This window comes from Oncorhynchus gorbuscha, linkage group LG08, assembly GCF_021184085.1.
Source record: "Oncorhynchus gorbuscha isolate QuinsamMale2020 ecotype Even-year linkage group LG08, OgorEven_v1.0, whole genome shotgun sequence".
Lineage (NCBI taxonomy): Eukaryota > Metazoa > Chordata > Actinopteri > Salmoniformes > Salmonidae > Oncorhynchus > Oncorhynchus gorbuscha.
This window is the reverse complement of record NC_060180.1, coordinates 11,463,716-11,480,641: the sequence shown is the minus strand read 5'-3', so window position 1 is coordinate 11,480,641 and position 16,926 is coordinate 11,463,716. Positions and strand designations below refer to the sequence as shown.

At 42.1% G+C, this 16,926-nt stretch overlaps 1 protein-coding gene across 1 annotated transcript in view; it reads left to right on the top strand.

Moving 5' to 3' along the window:
- Positions 1 to 15,448: 15,448 nt before the first annotated feature.
- LOC124041194 (AT-rich interactive domain-containing protein 5B-like) overlaps positions 15,449 to 16,926 on the top strand; it is a 64,675-nt gene continuing 63,197 nt past the window's right edge. The window contains exons 1-2 of the mRNA XM_046358467.1: positions 15,449 to 15,503; positions 15,815 to 16,069. Coding sequence (XP_046214423.1) covers positions 15,483 to 15,503; positions 15,815 to 16,069 — 276 coding nt within the window. The 5' untranslated portion in view covers positions 15,449 to 15,482. The remainder of the gene's footprint in view (positions 15,504 to 15,814; positions 16,070 to 16,926) is intronic.

The window sequence follows — 16,926 nt, the reverse complement described above, 5'->3', positions numbered from 1 at the left end:
AAAGCGGACAACATTGGGCCAATTGTACACCGCCTTATGGGTCTCCCGGTCAGCTGGGATCAAACCCAGGTCTGTAGTGACGCCTCAAGCGCTGCGATGCAGTGCCTTAGACTGCTGCGCCACTTGGTAGGCATACAATTCTGTTCTGTGATCAAACAGCTGGCAGTGATTTCCTTGACTTTTAGGAAAGGGGCCTGCAAGGTCAAATCAAGAAACATTTTATGCTTACTTACGGGCCCTTCCCAACAATGTTATGCTGGTGAATGAGGACCCAAAAGCGACTTAACGAAAACAGAGTCTTTATTCCAGTATATGACAAAAGTAATAATCCTGGAAAATCAAGAAGAAAACAAAACAGGAAAAAAATTAAATCCACTCGTAGTAACGAGGACAGACTGGAGACTCGACCATTGACTGCAGGTTGCTTCGGGAAGGCACCGACCGTAGCAGACTAAGACACCTGCTCACACGCAGCATCTGAAGGAGACAAAACACGACAGGGCGAGACAAGGACACAGAACTGCGAACATCGTACAAGGATCCGACAAGGACAGAAGCGGAAAACAAGGGGAGAAATAGGGACTCTAATCAGAGGGCAAAATAGGGGACAGGTGTGAAAAGAGCAAATGAGTGAGTTAGGAGAATGAGGAACAGCTGGGAGCAGGAACGGAACGACAGAGAGAAGAGAGAGAGGGAGGGGGAGAGAGAGGGACAGAAAAAGGGAACGAACCCAACAAGACCAGCAGGGGGAAACGAACAGAAGGGAAAGCACAAGGACAAGACAATATATGACAAAACATGACAAACAATGCAGAGAGACAGAAAATAGAGATGTACAGAGGTAATTGAGGTAGATATGTACAACACTAGTCAAAAGTTTGGATACACTCATTCAAGGAGTTTTCTTTATTTTTACTATTTTCTACATTGTAGAATAATAGTGAAGACAGCAAAACTATGAAATAACACACATGGAATCATATAGTAACCAAAAAAGTGTTAAACAAATCTAAATATATTTAATATTTGAGATTCTTTAAAGTAGCCACCCTTTGCCTTGATGAAAACTTTGCACACTCTTGGCATTCTCTCAACCAGCTTCATGAGGTCACCTGTAATGCATTAGCAGGTGTGCCTTGTTAAAAGTTCATTTGTGGAATTTCTTTCCTTCTTAATGCGTTTGAGCCCACCAGTTGTGTTGTGACAAGGTATACAGAAGGTAGGGGTGGAAAACATTTCAGGTGACGCTGGTTGAGAGAATGCCAAGAGTGTCCAAATCTGTCATCAAGGCAAAAGGTATTATTTGATAGTTTTGATGTCTTCACTATTATTCCACAATATCGAAAATATTAAAAATAAAAAATAAAAAACCTTGAATGAGTAGGTGTTCCCAAACTTTTGACTGGTACTGTTCATATAACTAGGAATAAAGTGACTTGGCAACAGGATCGATCAAAAACAGTAGCAGCTGCGTATGTGATGAGTTAAGACGTTTTTACAAAAACAGAAAGTCTGGGTAGCTATTTTATTAACTATTTAACAGACTATTTAACAGTCTTATGACTTGAGGGTAGAAGTTGTTAAGGGTTCTGTTGGTTCCAGACTTGGTGCATCAATACTGCTTGCCATGCTGTTGAAGAGCGAACAGTCTATGACTTGGGTGCTGGAGTCTTTGATAATTTTTAGAGAAATCCTCTGACATGTCCTGGTATAGAGGTCCTAGATGGCAGGGAGCTCGGCCCCAGTGATGTACTGGGCTGTACTCACTACCCTCTGTAGCGCTTTGCGGTCAGATGCCAAACAGTTGCCATACCAAGTGGTGATGCAGCCAGTCAAGATGCTCTCAATGGTGCAGCTGTGGAACTTTTCAAAGATCATGCCAAATCTTTTTAGCCTCCTGAAGGGGAAGAGGCATGGTGGTGCCTTCTTCACGACTGTGTTGATGAGGGTGGATCATGATAGATCCTTATTGATGTGGACACCGAGAAACTTGATGCTCTTGACACATTCTACTACCGCTCCTTCGATGTGAATGGGCCGTCCTCGGCCTTCCATTTCCTGTAATCCACGATCAGCTCCTTGGTCTTGCTGACGTTGAGGGAGAGGTTGTTGTCCTGGCACCACGCTGGTGGATGTGTTATTGCCTACCCTCACCACCTGGGGGCGCCCCCTTAGGAAGTCCAGTATCCAATTGCAGAGGGAGGTGTTCAGTCCCAGGGACCTTAGCTTAGTGATGAGCTTGGTGGGTTCTATGGTGTTGACCGCTGAGCTGTAGTCAATGAACAGTATTCTCACATAGGTGTTCCTCTTGTCCAGGTGATAAAGGGCAGTGTGGAGTGCAATAGTGATTGCGTCATTGTGGATCTGTTGGGACGGTATGCAAATTGGAATGGGTCAAGGGTGTCTGAGATGATGTTGTTGATGTGAGCCATGACCAGCCTTTCAAAGCATTTCATGGCTACAGATGTGAGTGCTACAGGGTGAGAGTCATTTAGGCAGTTTACCTTGGTGTTCTTGGGCACAGGGACTATGACGGTCTGTCTGCTTTAAACATGTAGATATTGCGTGGTTGTTAAATGGGAGGTATTTCATTTAAATTCTATTGATTGTCATGTAATAGTCAGCAAAGCACTCCACAACACATTTGCCAGTTGGTTTGATGCGAATTTGTTGTGCCAGCAATAAGCTCTCTGAGGACATATTTATGAACAACATCTGTTTCTCAGGGAAGGACATCTAGATTAGAGCACACGTTTGAAAATTATAACAACACATAATAATAATAATAAATGCCATTTAGCAGACACTTTTATCCAAAGCAAATTATAGTCATGCATACATACATTTTATGTATGGGTGGTCCTGGAAATTGAACCCCACTACCCTGGCATTACAAATGCCATGCTCTACCAACTGAGCTACAAAGGATCACATGACCCTGTCATAATGATGATCCCTACAGTGAACCATCTATCCGTTTGTCTAGCTCTATATGAACTAGGTTCATGATAGATGTCCCGAAATGAACATCGTAAAGATAATAGGCTGCTTCTATATTACCTTTCTTTAAACAGCAGGTTCAAGGGTGAGCAGGTGGCATTAATGGTTTGATTGCACTGGCCTTGATCTTCTGCCTAGTCACAGGGCTCTGTTTAAACTGTATAAAGTAACACATGTCAAGCATTTGCATGGGAGAAGTTGGACATAAATGGTTAACACATGACTCATTCGTCGAGCCCTACAGCTGCATTGGCTCCAGAGTTATTGGACAAATATAATTTGCCTCAAAGCTATTCCTCAAAGCTTTTCAAATGTGGGATCTGAAATAAAGAGACAGAGAGGGGATTTGCTGTAAAGAATAGTGTTCCATGTATTTTGTTCCATGTACATTTTTCCTTTACTCCTTGTTGAATCATTATGAATTTGACAACTCTTATACTGTCAGCATTAGAAATCAAAACAAGGCTCAGGGTTGCTACTTGGCTCATGTTCCCTCACAGTAAACAGCTCACAGATGTTTAACATTGATATTAACGATCTAAATTTGCCCTCTGTTGAAAAACCGAAGCTTAGCAGGGATTATGTTCTTCTCAACCAATTAGACAGCAGTACTACCATCTAATTTAGCTTGAGTGAAGTTTACAGTGAATGGTTTTTGCATAGGTCATTAGCTGTCTCAAAATACCCTGTCACCATAGCAACTTCAAGTGAGTTCTAAATTGCCATATAAAATGGATAAATTATTAATGCTGAGTGGTTTGCTTATGTGCTTTGTTCTGAACACTGTTTTCACATTTCCTCTGCATTTGGACTATAGCTATAATTCATAATTTGTTTCCTCATCACTGTCACTCCCTATGAAATGTACCACCTTGATTAAACATATTACAAAAACCTTAATTGATTCTGCATAAAGACTTTCTACAGAGGTGTGACATGACTATTGAAGTTGAGGAGGCCACTCATTTTTATCACTTGTACTTTATTGAATATACTGTATAAGTCGCTCTGGATAAGAGCGTCTGCTAAATGACTTAAATGTAAATGTAATAATATACACTGAGTGTACAAAACATTAAGAACACCCTCCTAATATTTTTGTCCATAGAACAGCATTAATTTGTCAGGGCATGGACTCCTCTACAAGGCCCATGTTGACTCCAATGCTACCCACAGTATAGCTTCCGTCCCTCTCCTCACCCCAACCTGGGCAAGAACCAGGGACCCTCTGCACACATCAACCACAGTCACTCACAAAGCATCGTTACCCATCGCGCCACAAAAGCCACGGCCCTTGCAGAGCAAGGGGAACAACTACTTCTAGGTCTCAGAGCGAGTGATGTCACCGACTGAAACACTATTAGCGCGCACCACCGCTAACTAAATGTAACTAGCTAGCCATTTCACATCACCCACATATAGTTTGCTGGTTGTCCTTTGGTTGTTGGACCATTCTTGATACACATGGGAAATTGTTAAGCCTGAAAAACCCAACAGCATTGCAGTTCTTGACACAAACCAGTGTGCCTGGCACCTACTACCATACCCCATTCAAAGGCACTCAAATATTTTGTCTTGCACATTCACCCTCTGAATGGCACATATACACAATCCATGTCTCAATTGTCTCAAGGATTAAAAAATCCTCCTTTAACATGTCTCCTCCCCTTCATCTACACTGATTGAAGTGAATTTAACAAGTGACATCAATAAGGGATCATATAGTTCACCTAGATTCACCTGGCCAGTCTATGTCATGGAAAGAGCATGTGTTCTTAATGTTTTGTACACTCAGTGTAGAAATGAAAATACATTGAATCTCGCCACCAGTGTCCCCATTTAAAGTCCAATTCAAATCCCACAACCTCCCAGTTCACCAGGACTTTGGTCCTACTACTACTGACGATCTATACACAGTATACTGTATTATATTAGCTGCCAGAGAGTAATAAAAATGCTAAATATATACAACTAAGGCAGCATTCAGAAGTCAACTTTGATGGTTCCTTTTAATTATGTTTTCACAGTAGAAGTCTTTGAGTCATCAGGGTCTTGTAAATTATCAATTTACCAGCAGCTGTAAATCAAGGCAACAACCTTCTTCAATCATTCTCCTCTTCTAGAGTTAAACACCAGATATTTGCATAATACATTATTCATTATTCCGCTAATCCCAATTTCAGATGGAGAGATAGTGTGTATGGTTGGGTAGTATTCTGTAGGTAGTTAGCAAATTCAGATTTACGCAGTGCTTTCATTCCTGATGTAATTTGCATATTATATCGCTGCAATACATCTGCAGTGATGTTAACACTTATATTCACTAGAATATGTGTTTTGTGATGCATGATTACATTCCTGTGACGCTTAATAAAATGACTCACTTGACATTATCAAACAATTCAGCTGTAATAAGGGCTGTGAATATTAAATTGCATTTTGCAATCAATTAATTCATTATAATGGCAGCCATTCAGACCACATTTGAGAATAATCATTTATGTTATAAATGATGATAAGTAAGATGCATTTAGACATACAACATTGACTACGGATCCTAATGGGGATGCAATGACCTGTTTGAGATGTTAGGACTATAAGGTTCTATCTGATATTTGTGTCGAAAGAGTTAGTCACATATAATAGATATTCGTATGTCTGTGAAGTTAGATTTTTTTTTAAGGTACATTTTAAGTTAAAAAAATGAAAAAAAGTTATATCTGCAATCCAATTACAATCCTGAACAAATACAGACCAATCAGAACACATGTCTTTGCCATCTGTCACGTTCTGACCTTAGTTCTTTTGTTATATCTTTGTTTTAGTATGGTCAGGGCGTGAGTTGGGTGGGTTGTCTATTTCTGTGTTTGGCCTGGTATGGTTCTCAATCAGAGGCAGCTGTCAATCGTTGTCCCTGATTGAGAACCATACTTAGGTAGCCTGGTTTCACTTTTGAGTTGTGGGTGATTATTTTCCGTGTCAGTGTTTGTTTCCACACGGGACTGTTTCATTTGTTTCGGTTATTCACATTGTTATTTTGTAGTTTAGTGTTCATGTAAATAAAGTATCGTTATGGACACTTACCACGCTGAACATTGGTCCGATCTCTCTGTCAGAAGAAGAGGACGAGCGTTACACCATCTCCCTCTTACATATGGTCTAGGCTAACCTAGCCAGCAATAATGACATGCAAGCAAAAAACAACACCGGCAGAAATCTTAAAGTAAATGATGTTGTCACATCGTTGTTCAGTGATGACAGTAATTCATCTGATGATCATTATACATAGAACCTTTTGGTTGAACCCAGATAGAACCTTATGGCTCTGAAATGTCAATCTGCTACTGCACCCTCTAAAAAAACGGATTTACAAATGTCTCAGGATTTGGATACTCTGTACTTTAGGTACCATTAAAAAGTGAGTACCTTAATAGGTTATGAAAAAAATAATTCACTACAAAACAGTTCTGAGATGTGAGAACTTGGATTCTCAATATCTCAGGACTATGCTTTGCACAGATAGAACATTATAGACCCAAGGTCACATGTTGGTGAAAATGTGGCTGGAGCGTGTCCATGTTGACTTCCAAGGGTGGATTTAACAGAGAAATATAGTGAGATGGATTTATATGATTAAGAAAAGGAAATGCAAGCAGAAGTAATGTATAATCGTATTATTTAGGGTAGGAAATGGTAGATTAAGTTGTTTGAATCTGTGTACTGATGTAATGTCAACCAAGGTTAAACACCTGTACAAGGAGCACAACCTAAACACAATCTAAAATGGCAAAACATAATTCAACTTGTTTGTGAGTGGGTTTGTGTTTGTATGTTGAAGGACTTGGTAAAAATGGATAACACACAGATGTAGCAATGTACTTTGGTGGTGGATGAGACCATAGAAATATAACTAATTCTATTTCTATAGATGAGACCACCCCCCTTACCCCAATGCAAAACATGTTTAGCACTTGGAAAATGCTAGCTATATCAATCCAATTCATCATGCTGCCCCCAAAGCAAAGGATGGGGAATGTGAGACTGTATGCACAGTTCTTATATGATCAAGTAAGAAATGCTAGACCACCTCATAATGAAGCTCTTATGTGCTAAACTTAGCCTGCAACGCTATTCAGGTCTCCTGTTACCTGTGCTGAATGCATCTTACTGACCCATGCCATTGTCATTTAATTATGCAAGCACAAAGCCAAGTCTATGGTTACAGCTGGAACGTGTGTGGAGGAACAAATTTGCCTGATGGATTTTTAATGATAGTCCTAAACTAAAACAGGCGCCCATTGTAAAGGGATATCTAATCAGCAGTGCATTTATAAATGAGGCTGTGTGGAGAGGGAGATACTTATAAACCAAACTCCAATATAAACCTATTCTCACAGAGGAGACCTGTCAAATGCTATAATTTGACATTCATCACAATGCATGTAAACACAGTACTATCACTATCGAGATTGATGTAAATGTACTGTATGTGATTTATGTGATGCTTATTATTGGTATAATAACAGCTACTAGCTGTCAATGACAAACAATTTAGTGTCATGGGCATGGCCCTAAACTACCTCGCACATTCATAATTCATGAATGCAAATGTCAGCTTATTCCAACACCCAGCACAGATACAGATGCAGTAGCAGTAGCATATTCGCCGTTATTGACATAAGTGATTTAAAGTTATGTTCCGATTCTGTAGGGTCCTTGAATGAAAGAGTTGTTGAATCTAAAATACATAGGCACTACAAAGACCATACAATAACTTCCCAAATGTGTTATAAAGTAGGCTATCAAATCATGCGTCTTTATAAACCACTCTGTAAACCATGTATGTACGGTGCCATCTTATTGTAGTGAAACATGCTGAAGAAGGTACTGTGAGGTTCGGTAGCTCCCATACTCTATTCTAGAAAATACAGTGCATTCAGAAAGTATTCAGACCCCTTGACTTTTTCCACATTTTGTTACTTTACAGCCATATTCTAAAATTCATTTAAAAAATCCTAATCAATCTACACACAATACCCCATAATGACAAAGCAAAAACAGAGTTTTAGAAATGTTGCACAAAAAAATGGAAATATCACATTTACATAAGTATTCAGACCCTTTACTCAGTACTGTGGATGCGATTACAGCTTCGAAGCCTTCTTGGGTATGACGCTAAAAGCATGGAAATACAATGGAGGCCACTGTGTTATTGGGGACCTTCAATGCTACAGTTTGTTTTTGGTACCCTTTCCCAAATCTGTGCCTCGACACAATCCTGTCTCTACGGACAATTCTTTCGACCTCATGACTTGGATTTTGCTCTGACATTCACTGTCAACTGTGGGACCTTATATAGACAGGTGTGTGCCTTTCCAGATCATCTCCAATCAATTGAATTTACCACAGGTGGACTTCAATAAAGTTGTAGAAACATCTCAAGGATGATCAATTGAAACAGGATGCACCTGAGCTCAATTTCGAGTCTCATAGCAAAGGGTCTGAATACTCATGTTTAGCATTTAATACATTTGCAAAAATGTCTAAGAACCTGTTTTCGCTTTGTCATTATGGGGTATTGTGTGTTGATTGATGAGGATTTTTTTTTTTAAATCCATTTTAAAATAAGGCTGTATTGTAACAAAATGTGGAAAAGGTCAAGGGACCTGAATACTTTCTGAATGCACTGTGTATACAGTATGATTGCTATCATATGTTCTGCCAGCATGGTAGAAATGTCCAAAAGTCAATGTCTCTAATGGTGATTCCACAATTCAATTAGTCTCTATAACCATTAGTGTTATGTTACAATTTAAAAAAACATTTACATTATAGTCATTTAGCAGATGTTCTTATCCAGGGCGACTTACAGGAGCAATTAGGGTTATGTGCCTTGCTCAAGGGCACATCGAAAGATTTTACACCTAGTCGGCTCGGGGATTGTCTTAAACGCTATGCCACCCCTGGGCAGTGTGAATACAATAGGATTGGAATGTATCCTATTTGTCATGTTTTGTCTTATATCATCTTGTCATTTTGCTTTTCCTTCTGTTCGTTTCCCCCTGCTGGTCTTATTAGGTTCGTTCCCTTTTTCTATCCCTCTCTCTCCCCCTCCCTCTCTCTCCTCTCTCTATCGTTCCGTTCCTGCTCCCAGCTGTTCCTATTCCCCTAATCATCATTTAGTCTTCCCACACCTGTTCCCGATCCTTTCCCCTGATTAGAGTCCCTATTTATTCCTTTGTGTTCCGTTCCTGTCCCGTCGGTTCCTTGTTTAGGATTCACCATGCTGTGATTGCGTTTCGCCCTGTCCTGTCGTGTTTTTGCTGTGATTGTGTATCGCCCTGTCCTGTCGTGTTTTTTGCCTTCATCAGATGCTGCGTGTGAGCAGGTGTCTCTGTCTACTACGGCCTGCGCCTACCCGAAGCGACCTGCAGTCTGTGGCCGCTTCTCCAGTTATTCCCCTCTACAGACTAGAGGATTTCTGTTATTCCCTGTTTGGACTTAAATAAACTCTGTTTCTGTTAAGTCGCTTTTGGGTCCTCTTTCACCTGCATGACAGAAGGAACCGACCAAGTAATGGACCCAGCGACTTCAGACGCTCGTTACACTGCCGTCGAGATCCAAGGAGCCATGCTCGGCAGACACGAGCAGGAATTGTCTGCTGCTCGCCATGCCGTGGAGAACCTGGCCGCTCAGGTGGCCGACCTCTCTGGACAGTTCCAGAGTCTACGTCTCGTGCCACCTGTTACTTCCTGGCCTGCCGAGCCTCCAGAACCTAGGGTTAATAACCCACCTTGCTACTCCGGGCAGCCCACTGAGTGCCGCTCCTTTCTCACGCAGTGTGAGATTGTGTTCTCTCTCCAACCCAACACATACTCTAGAGAGAGAGCTCGGGTTGCTTACGTCATTTCACTCCTTACTGGCCGGGCTCGAGAATGGGGCACAGCTATCTGGGAGGCAAGGGCTGATTGCTCTAACAAGTTCCAGAACTTTAAAGAGGAGATGATTCGGGTTTTTGACCGTTCAGTTTTTGGTAGGGAGGCTTCTAGGGCCCTGGCTTCCTTATGCCAAGGTGAACGGTCCATAACGGATTATTCTATTGAGTTTCGCACTCTTGCTGCCTCTAGTGAGTGGAACGAGCCGGCGCTGCTCGCTCGTTTTCTGGAGGGACTCCACGCAGTGGTTAAGGATGAGATTCTCTCCCGGGAGGTTCCTTCAGATGTGGACTCTTTGATTGCTCTCGCCATCCGCATAGAACGACGGGTAGATCTTCGTCACCGGGCTCGTGGAAGAGAGCTCGCATCAACGGTGTTTCCCTGCTCCGCATCGCAACCATCTCCCTCCTCTGGCTTTGAGACTGAGCCCATGCAGCTGGGAGGGATTCGCATCTCGACTAAGGAGAGGGAACGGAGGATCACCAACCGCCTGTGCCTCTATTGCGGAGTTGCTGGACATTTTGTTAATTCATGTCCAGTAAGAGGCCAGAGCCCATCAGTAAGCGGAGGGCTACTGGTGAGCGCTACTACTCTGGTCTCTTCATCTAGATCTTGTACTACTATGTCGGTCCATCTACGCTGGACCGGTTCGGGTGCTACATGCAGTGCCTTGATTGACTCTGGGGCTGAGGGTTGTTTCATGGACGAAGCATGGGTTCGGAAACATAACATTCCTTTCAGACCGTTAGACAAGCCTACGCCCATGTTTGCCTTAGATGGTAGTCATCTTCCCAGTATCAGATTTGAGACACTACCTTTAACCCTCACAGTATCTGGTAACCACAGTGAGACTATTTCTTTTTTGATTTTCCGTTCACCGTTTACACCTGTTGTTTTGGGTCATCCCTGGCTAGTATGTCATAATCCTTCTATTAATTGGTCTAGTAATTCTATCCTATCCTGGAACGTTTCTTGTCATGTGAAGTGTTTAACGTCTGCCATCCCTCCCGTTTCTTCTGTCCCTACTTCCCAGGAGGAACCTGGCGATTTGACAGGAGTGCCGGAGGAATATCATGATCTGCGCACGGTCTTCAGTCGGTCCCGAGCCAACTCCCTTCCTCCTCACCGGTCGTATGATTGTAGTATTGATCTCCTTCCGGGGACCACTCCTCCTCGAGGTAGACTATACTCTCTGTCGGCTCCCGAACGTAAGGCTCTCGAGGATTATTTGTCTGTGTCTCTTGACGCCGGTACCATAGTGCCTTCTTCTTCTCCGGCCGGGGCGGGGTTCTTTTTGTTAAGAAGAAGGACGGTACTCTGCGCCCCTGCGTGGATTATCGAGGGCTGAATGACATAACGGTTAAGAATCGTTATCCGCTTCCCCTTATGTCATCAGCCTTCGAGATTCTGCAGGGAGCCAGGTGCTTTACTAAGTTGGACCTTCGTAACGCTTACCATCTCGTGCGCATCAGAGAGGGGGACGAGTGGAAAACGGCGTTTAACACTCCGTTAGGGCATTTTGAGTACCGGGTTCTGCCGTTCGGTCTCGCCAATGCGCCAGCTGTTTTTCAGGCATTAGTTAATGATGTTCTGAGAGACATGCTGAACATTTTTGTTTTTGTCTATCTTGACGATATCCTGATTTTTTCTCCGTCACTCGAGATTCATGTTCAGCACGTTCGACGTGTTCTACAGCGCCTTTTAGAGAATTGTCTCTACGTAAAGGCTGAGAAGTGCTCTTTTCATGTCTCCTCCGTTACTTTTCTCGGTTCCGTTATTTCCGCTGATGGATTCCGCTAAGGTCCAAGCTGTCAGTGATTGGCCCGTTCCAAGGTCACGTGTCGAGTTGCAGCGCTTTTTAGGTTTCGCTAATTTCTATCGGCGTTTCATTCGTAATTTCGGTCAAGTTGCTGCCCCTCTCACAGCTCTTACTTCTGTCAAGACGTGTTTTAAGTGGTCCGGTTCCGCCCAGGGAGCTTTTGATCTTCTAAAAGAACGTTTTACGTCCGCTCCTATCCTCGTTACTCCTGACGTCACTAGACAATTCATTGTCGAGGTTGACGCTTCAGAGGTAGGCGTGGGAGCCATTCTATCCCAGCGCTTCCAGTCTGACGATAAGGTTCATCCTTGCGCTTATTTTTCTCATCGCCTGTCGCCATCTGAGCGCAACTATGATGTGGGTAACCGTGAACTGCTCGCCATCCGCTTAGCCCTAGGCGAATGGCGACAGTGGTTGGAGGGGGCGACCGTTCCTTTTGTCGTTTGGACAGACCATAAGAACCTTGAGTACATCCGTTCTGCCAAACGACTTAATGCCCGTCAAGCTCGTTGGGCGTTGTTTTTCGCTCGTTTCGAGTTTGTGATTTCTTACCGTCCGGGTAGCAAGAACACCAAGCCTGATGCCTTATCCCGTCTGTTTAGTTCTTCTGTGGCTTCTACTGATCTCGAGGGGATTCTTCCTTATGGGCGTGTTGTCGGGTTGACAGTCTGGGGAATTGAAAGACAGGTTAAGCAAGCACTCACGCACACTGCGTCGCCGCGCGCTTGTCCTAGTAACCTCCTTTTCGTTCCTGTTTCCACTCGTCTGGCTGTTCTTCAGTGGGCTCACTCTGCCAAGTTAGCTGGTCATCCCGGTGTTCGAGGCACTCTTGCGTCTATTCGCCAGCGCTTTTGGTGGCCGACTCAGGAGCGTGACACGCGCCGTTTCGTGGCTGCGTGTTCAGACTGCGCGCAGAAGAAGTCTGGTAATTTTTTTCTGCTTCTGCTCCTGGTCTTGCTGGGTCTCAGTCTGTTCCCTGCCATCGCATCTCTCCTGTTCTTGTTCCTGCCCTTGCTGTGTCTCAGTCTGTCCCTAGTTCTCATTTTTTTTTTTAGAGTAGTACCCTAGTTTCCCTTTTTATCGTTTTTCGTTACGGTCCTGAGGAGAGGAGTTGGGTTCTTTCTCGGGACGTGCTGGACCGTTTGATCTATGATTTCCTCCGTTGCCGCCAGTGTTCCTCCTCGAGAGCGCCAGGAGGCGCTCGGTGAGTGGGGGGGTACTGTCATGTTTTGTCTTATATCATCTTGTCATTTTGCTTTTCCTTCTGTTCGTTTCCCCCTGCTGGTCTTATTAGGTTCGTTCCCTTTTTCTATCCCTCTCTCTCCCCCTCCCTCTCTCTCCTCTCTCTATCGTTCCGTTCCTGCTCCCAGCTGTTCCTATTCCCCTAATCATCATTTAGTCTTCCCACACCTGTTCCCGATCCTTTCCCCTGATTAGAGTCCCTATTTATTCCTTTGTGTTCCGTTCCTGTCCCGTCGGTTCCTTGTTTAGGATTCACCATGCTGTGATTGCGTTTCGCCCTGTCCTGTCGTGTTTTTGCTGTGATTGTGTATCGCCCTGTCCTGTCGTGTTTTTTGCCTTCATCAGATGCTGCGTGTGAGCAGGTGTCTCTGTCTACTACGGCCTGCGCCTACCCGAAGCGACCTGCAGTCTGTGGCCGCTTCTCCAGTTATTCCCCTCTACAGACTAGAGGATTTCTGTTATTCCCTGTTTGGACTTAAATAAACTCTGTTTCTGTTAAGTCGCTTTTGGGTCCTCTTTCACCTGCATGACACTATTAGTAAAAGTGTTATAAGGCAGCATTGTACCCTTCAATGTATCTTGCCTCTCAAGTCATTATTCATAACTACTGTGATTAAAGATTTACATTTATGACTAATTTCATTACAAAGCAAATCAAACTGGGAATTTGTCTTACACTGTGGTGATCACTGTTGAGTCATCTCTATTGACAACAGGCACATTCAATTACTAGATAAGGGGCAAAGTAGTCTCATTGATTGACCAGGAACTTCATTATGTCCTCTGTCGTTAATAAAGGTCCATTGATTTTGTCATTTAAATGGTTTGGAGATTCAGGAAAGATAATAGTGAATAGTGAGACTGAGGGCATGATTCAATCTAAACCTACACTGTAGTAAAAACATACTGCAAGAAACTCACATTATGTCTTCCCAGAGAAGTTGCAAACTTTCATTGAAATCAAAAGTAGTCATAAACACGTTTATTATTGTCTAATTAACAGCAACACTTTAAAAAAATGAATTTTGTGTCACGGGAACAATGTAATTGTGAGTCAACAACAGTACAAGTAGGACTGCATACTGTATAATGTCAGTCATTTTATCTGTTGGTGTCTTTTTTATCCACTCACTGACTAAAAGCTTTATGTCACTTTCCCCAAATCAGTCCATTTCTGAGAAGGACAAAAGTAATGCTGATAACTGGAATGGGATCAATACGCCCTGCCTCCATAATTTCAAAGAATTTACTGCATAAAACTGCGCTTAAAAATAGCCGTTGTCATATGTCGCTGTTGCTCTGATCTTATTCCCGGCGAGGGGGGAGGGGGGGGGCGCGGCAAGGGTGGATAACGAATGAAAAAACAGTTGGCAGCTGGAGTCGATGAATGAATGACCCATTCAATCAGCAATAACCACTTCTCATGATCTTAAGTCAAATCACCATTGACAATCGTGTTAATTAACAAACGGTTCTAGTATGAGTGCCTTTAGCTACATTTGTTTGAAACTTGCACAAATCGTAGGAAATATCTACCTCAGTGTAAGACATGAATCCCAAAATTGTTACCCCCGGTCTCTCCCCTACACAGTTCTCGGTTTAAAGGTTCAACTGATTTTAAAACCGTAGAAAAATATCAGGCATGTTTTACAAGTCTCACATTTCAAATAATAATAGTCCTCCTAATCGATTGCATATCGGTCCTCAGCACAATTGAGATTAGCCTATAGTCTATGCACAACCTGTAACCTAATAAGAGAGGCTATGCTTGTTATTTCAGTATAATGGCATGCTTCATAAATGTCCGTAGGCACTCGTGACGCTAGGATTTACCAACTCGGCCAAATTTGTCTTTGAACACTTGTCACTTATTATTTATAGGCTACTTCGTTCGAGAGCACAACCGAACGACTTTGTTCCCACATTAGACTACCTTAGAGAAAACGTTTGATAGCTTTTTTAACTAGTTCAGAGTGTTTCTTTGAGGAATCCAGAGCGAGCGCCCTTGTATCATTACTGTGAGAAATGTTCTTTCATACAAACGATCTTTACACAGGTCCTGGAAGAGATAGACATTCAAATAGATTTCTTAAAAATTATAAGGTAACACAATCTTTTTCCATTGCACATAACTTAAATACACTATTGAGAAATTATCAGACTGATGCAGTGTTAATATCGTAGTTATTTTTGTCGAATTCAAATGATATTAATGGACATAGGTGGTTTTCCTGATTGAAAAGGGACGATTTATGGGCACAATAATATCTAATGTTGATTCTTATTAGCTTAATGTATGCACAGCAACAAAAGCCATGCATTTGGTAATTGCGGAGCAACTAAATATTTTTGTAAGTGTTTTAATATTATCCACAAAGAGCTTTTAAACTTAAAATAAATACAGGGTTCTTACAGGACCTTCGGCAATCCATTCAAGCCAACAAGTTTGGAGAGCGTGTTGAGTTTAATCAATTCAGAACGTCGAGATGGAGCCTAACTCACTCAAGGTAACATTATAATCATACACCAACATATTCTATTTTCGCATGATATTATCAATTTGAGGACAAACCTTTGTGTTTGCAGCTCATTTACAATTCTTTGGTGTTTTTGCTGTTTTTACATCATATTAGAATAAGTAAATATATAGTTACATGGTTCTAAATCAGTCCTAAAATCAGATGCAGGTGGTATTTTGTGCGTAATTTAATGATTTGTCAAGCCATAGTCATTGCGCATGTCGTCCCATTCAATGTTTCCACATTTTTGAATATGAATAACTCATTCATTAAGTTGCTTATTGCTATTTTCTCCACAGTGGGTAGGCTCGTCTTGCGGTTTACACGGACCATATATATTCTACAAGGCTTTTAAATTTCACCGGGACGGTAAACCAAGGATTCTGTCCCTCGGAGACTTTTTCTTCGTAAGATGTAAACCCGGGGATCCAATTTGCATAGCGGAGCTACAGCTGTTGTGGGAGGAAAGAACTACTAAGCAACTTTTATCAAGCTCAAAACTTTATTTCTTACCCGAAGATACTCTCTTGGGAAGGACAGTTAGTCATGGAGAGGTAATAACCTTCAAACATTCTGTTGATACATCGATGTGGCATTTTCTGCATTCTTTGGTCATTCGTTGTATAACGTGCATGCATTATGTGATACCCACATTGATCCATCGCAAACTGCATAATGTGTCTGTCTATTACAGTGTTATTGACTGCTTAGCCTATTTGTTCCTCATTGTGGTAACTGCTGAATGTGCAGTTCAATCGTATCCAGCTGTGCGTAATAACGCTCGTGTGCTGTATAACGTTAATTGTATTAGGGGAAGAAAAATCTCCTACAAGTCCAGCGCCTAGGCTGTGTCATTTTATTTCTTCATGATGCGTGTCAAACGGTGATATTGACTGAAATTGCGAAATGGTAAAGCATATGAGATCAAAACGCCTCGATTCAACAACACCATAAATATAATCTTTCATCATATCATATGAATGGCTGCTGAATAAGCGCACACAACCTATTGACAACGAGTGCTAGCACGTCTGACTTGTTCTCAATTTGCATAATTTCCATGAAATCATTCGCATTCCTAACAATATGATATTGTTGTCAGCTCAAACGTTCTGCCATTTTATCCAGAGATTAGGACAGGTCGAAATGACAAAGCGTTATAAAACAACATTTACTGTAGTCTGATATGTTGCCATTGGCAATATGATTAACTGAAGTATTTTGTTAAGTGGCTAAATATGACGCCTGTATCACATTTCATAACCGCATAGAGCGACACATCTTGGTTTTGTACATTCATTTATTGTGGGGTATATAAAACAATCAAACATTTGCTATATGCTACTGTAGCCTACCCAAATAGGCAATTCTACCGAAACACATTTCACGATGCTCTTACTTGATTTTGAGG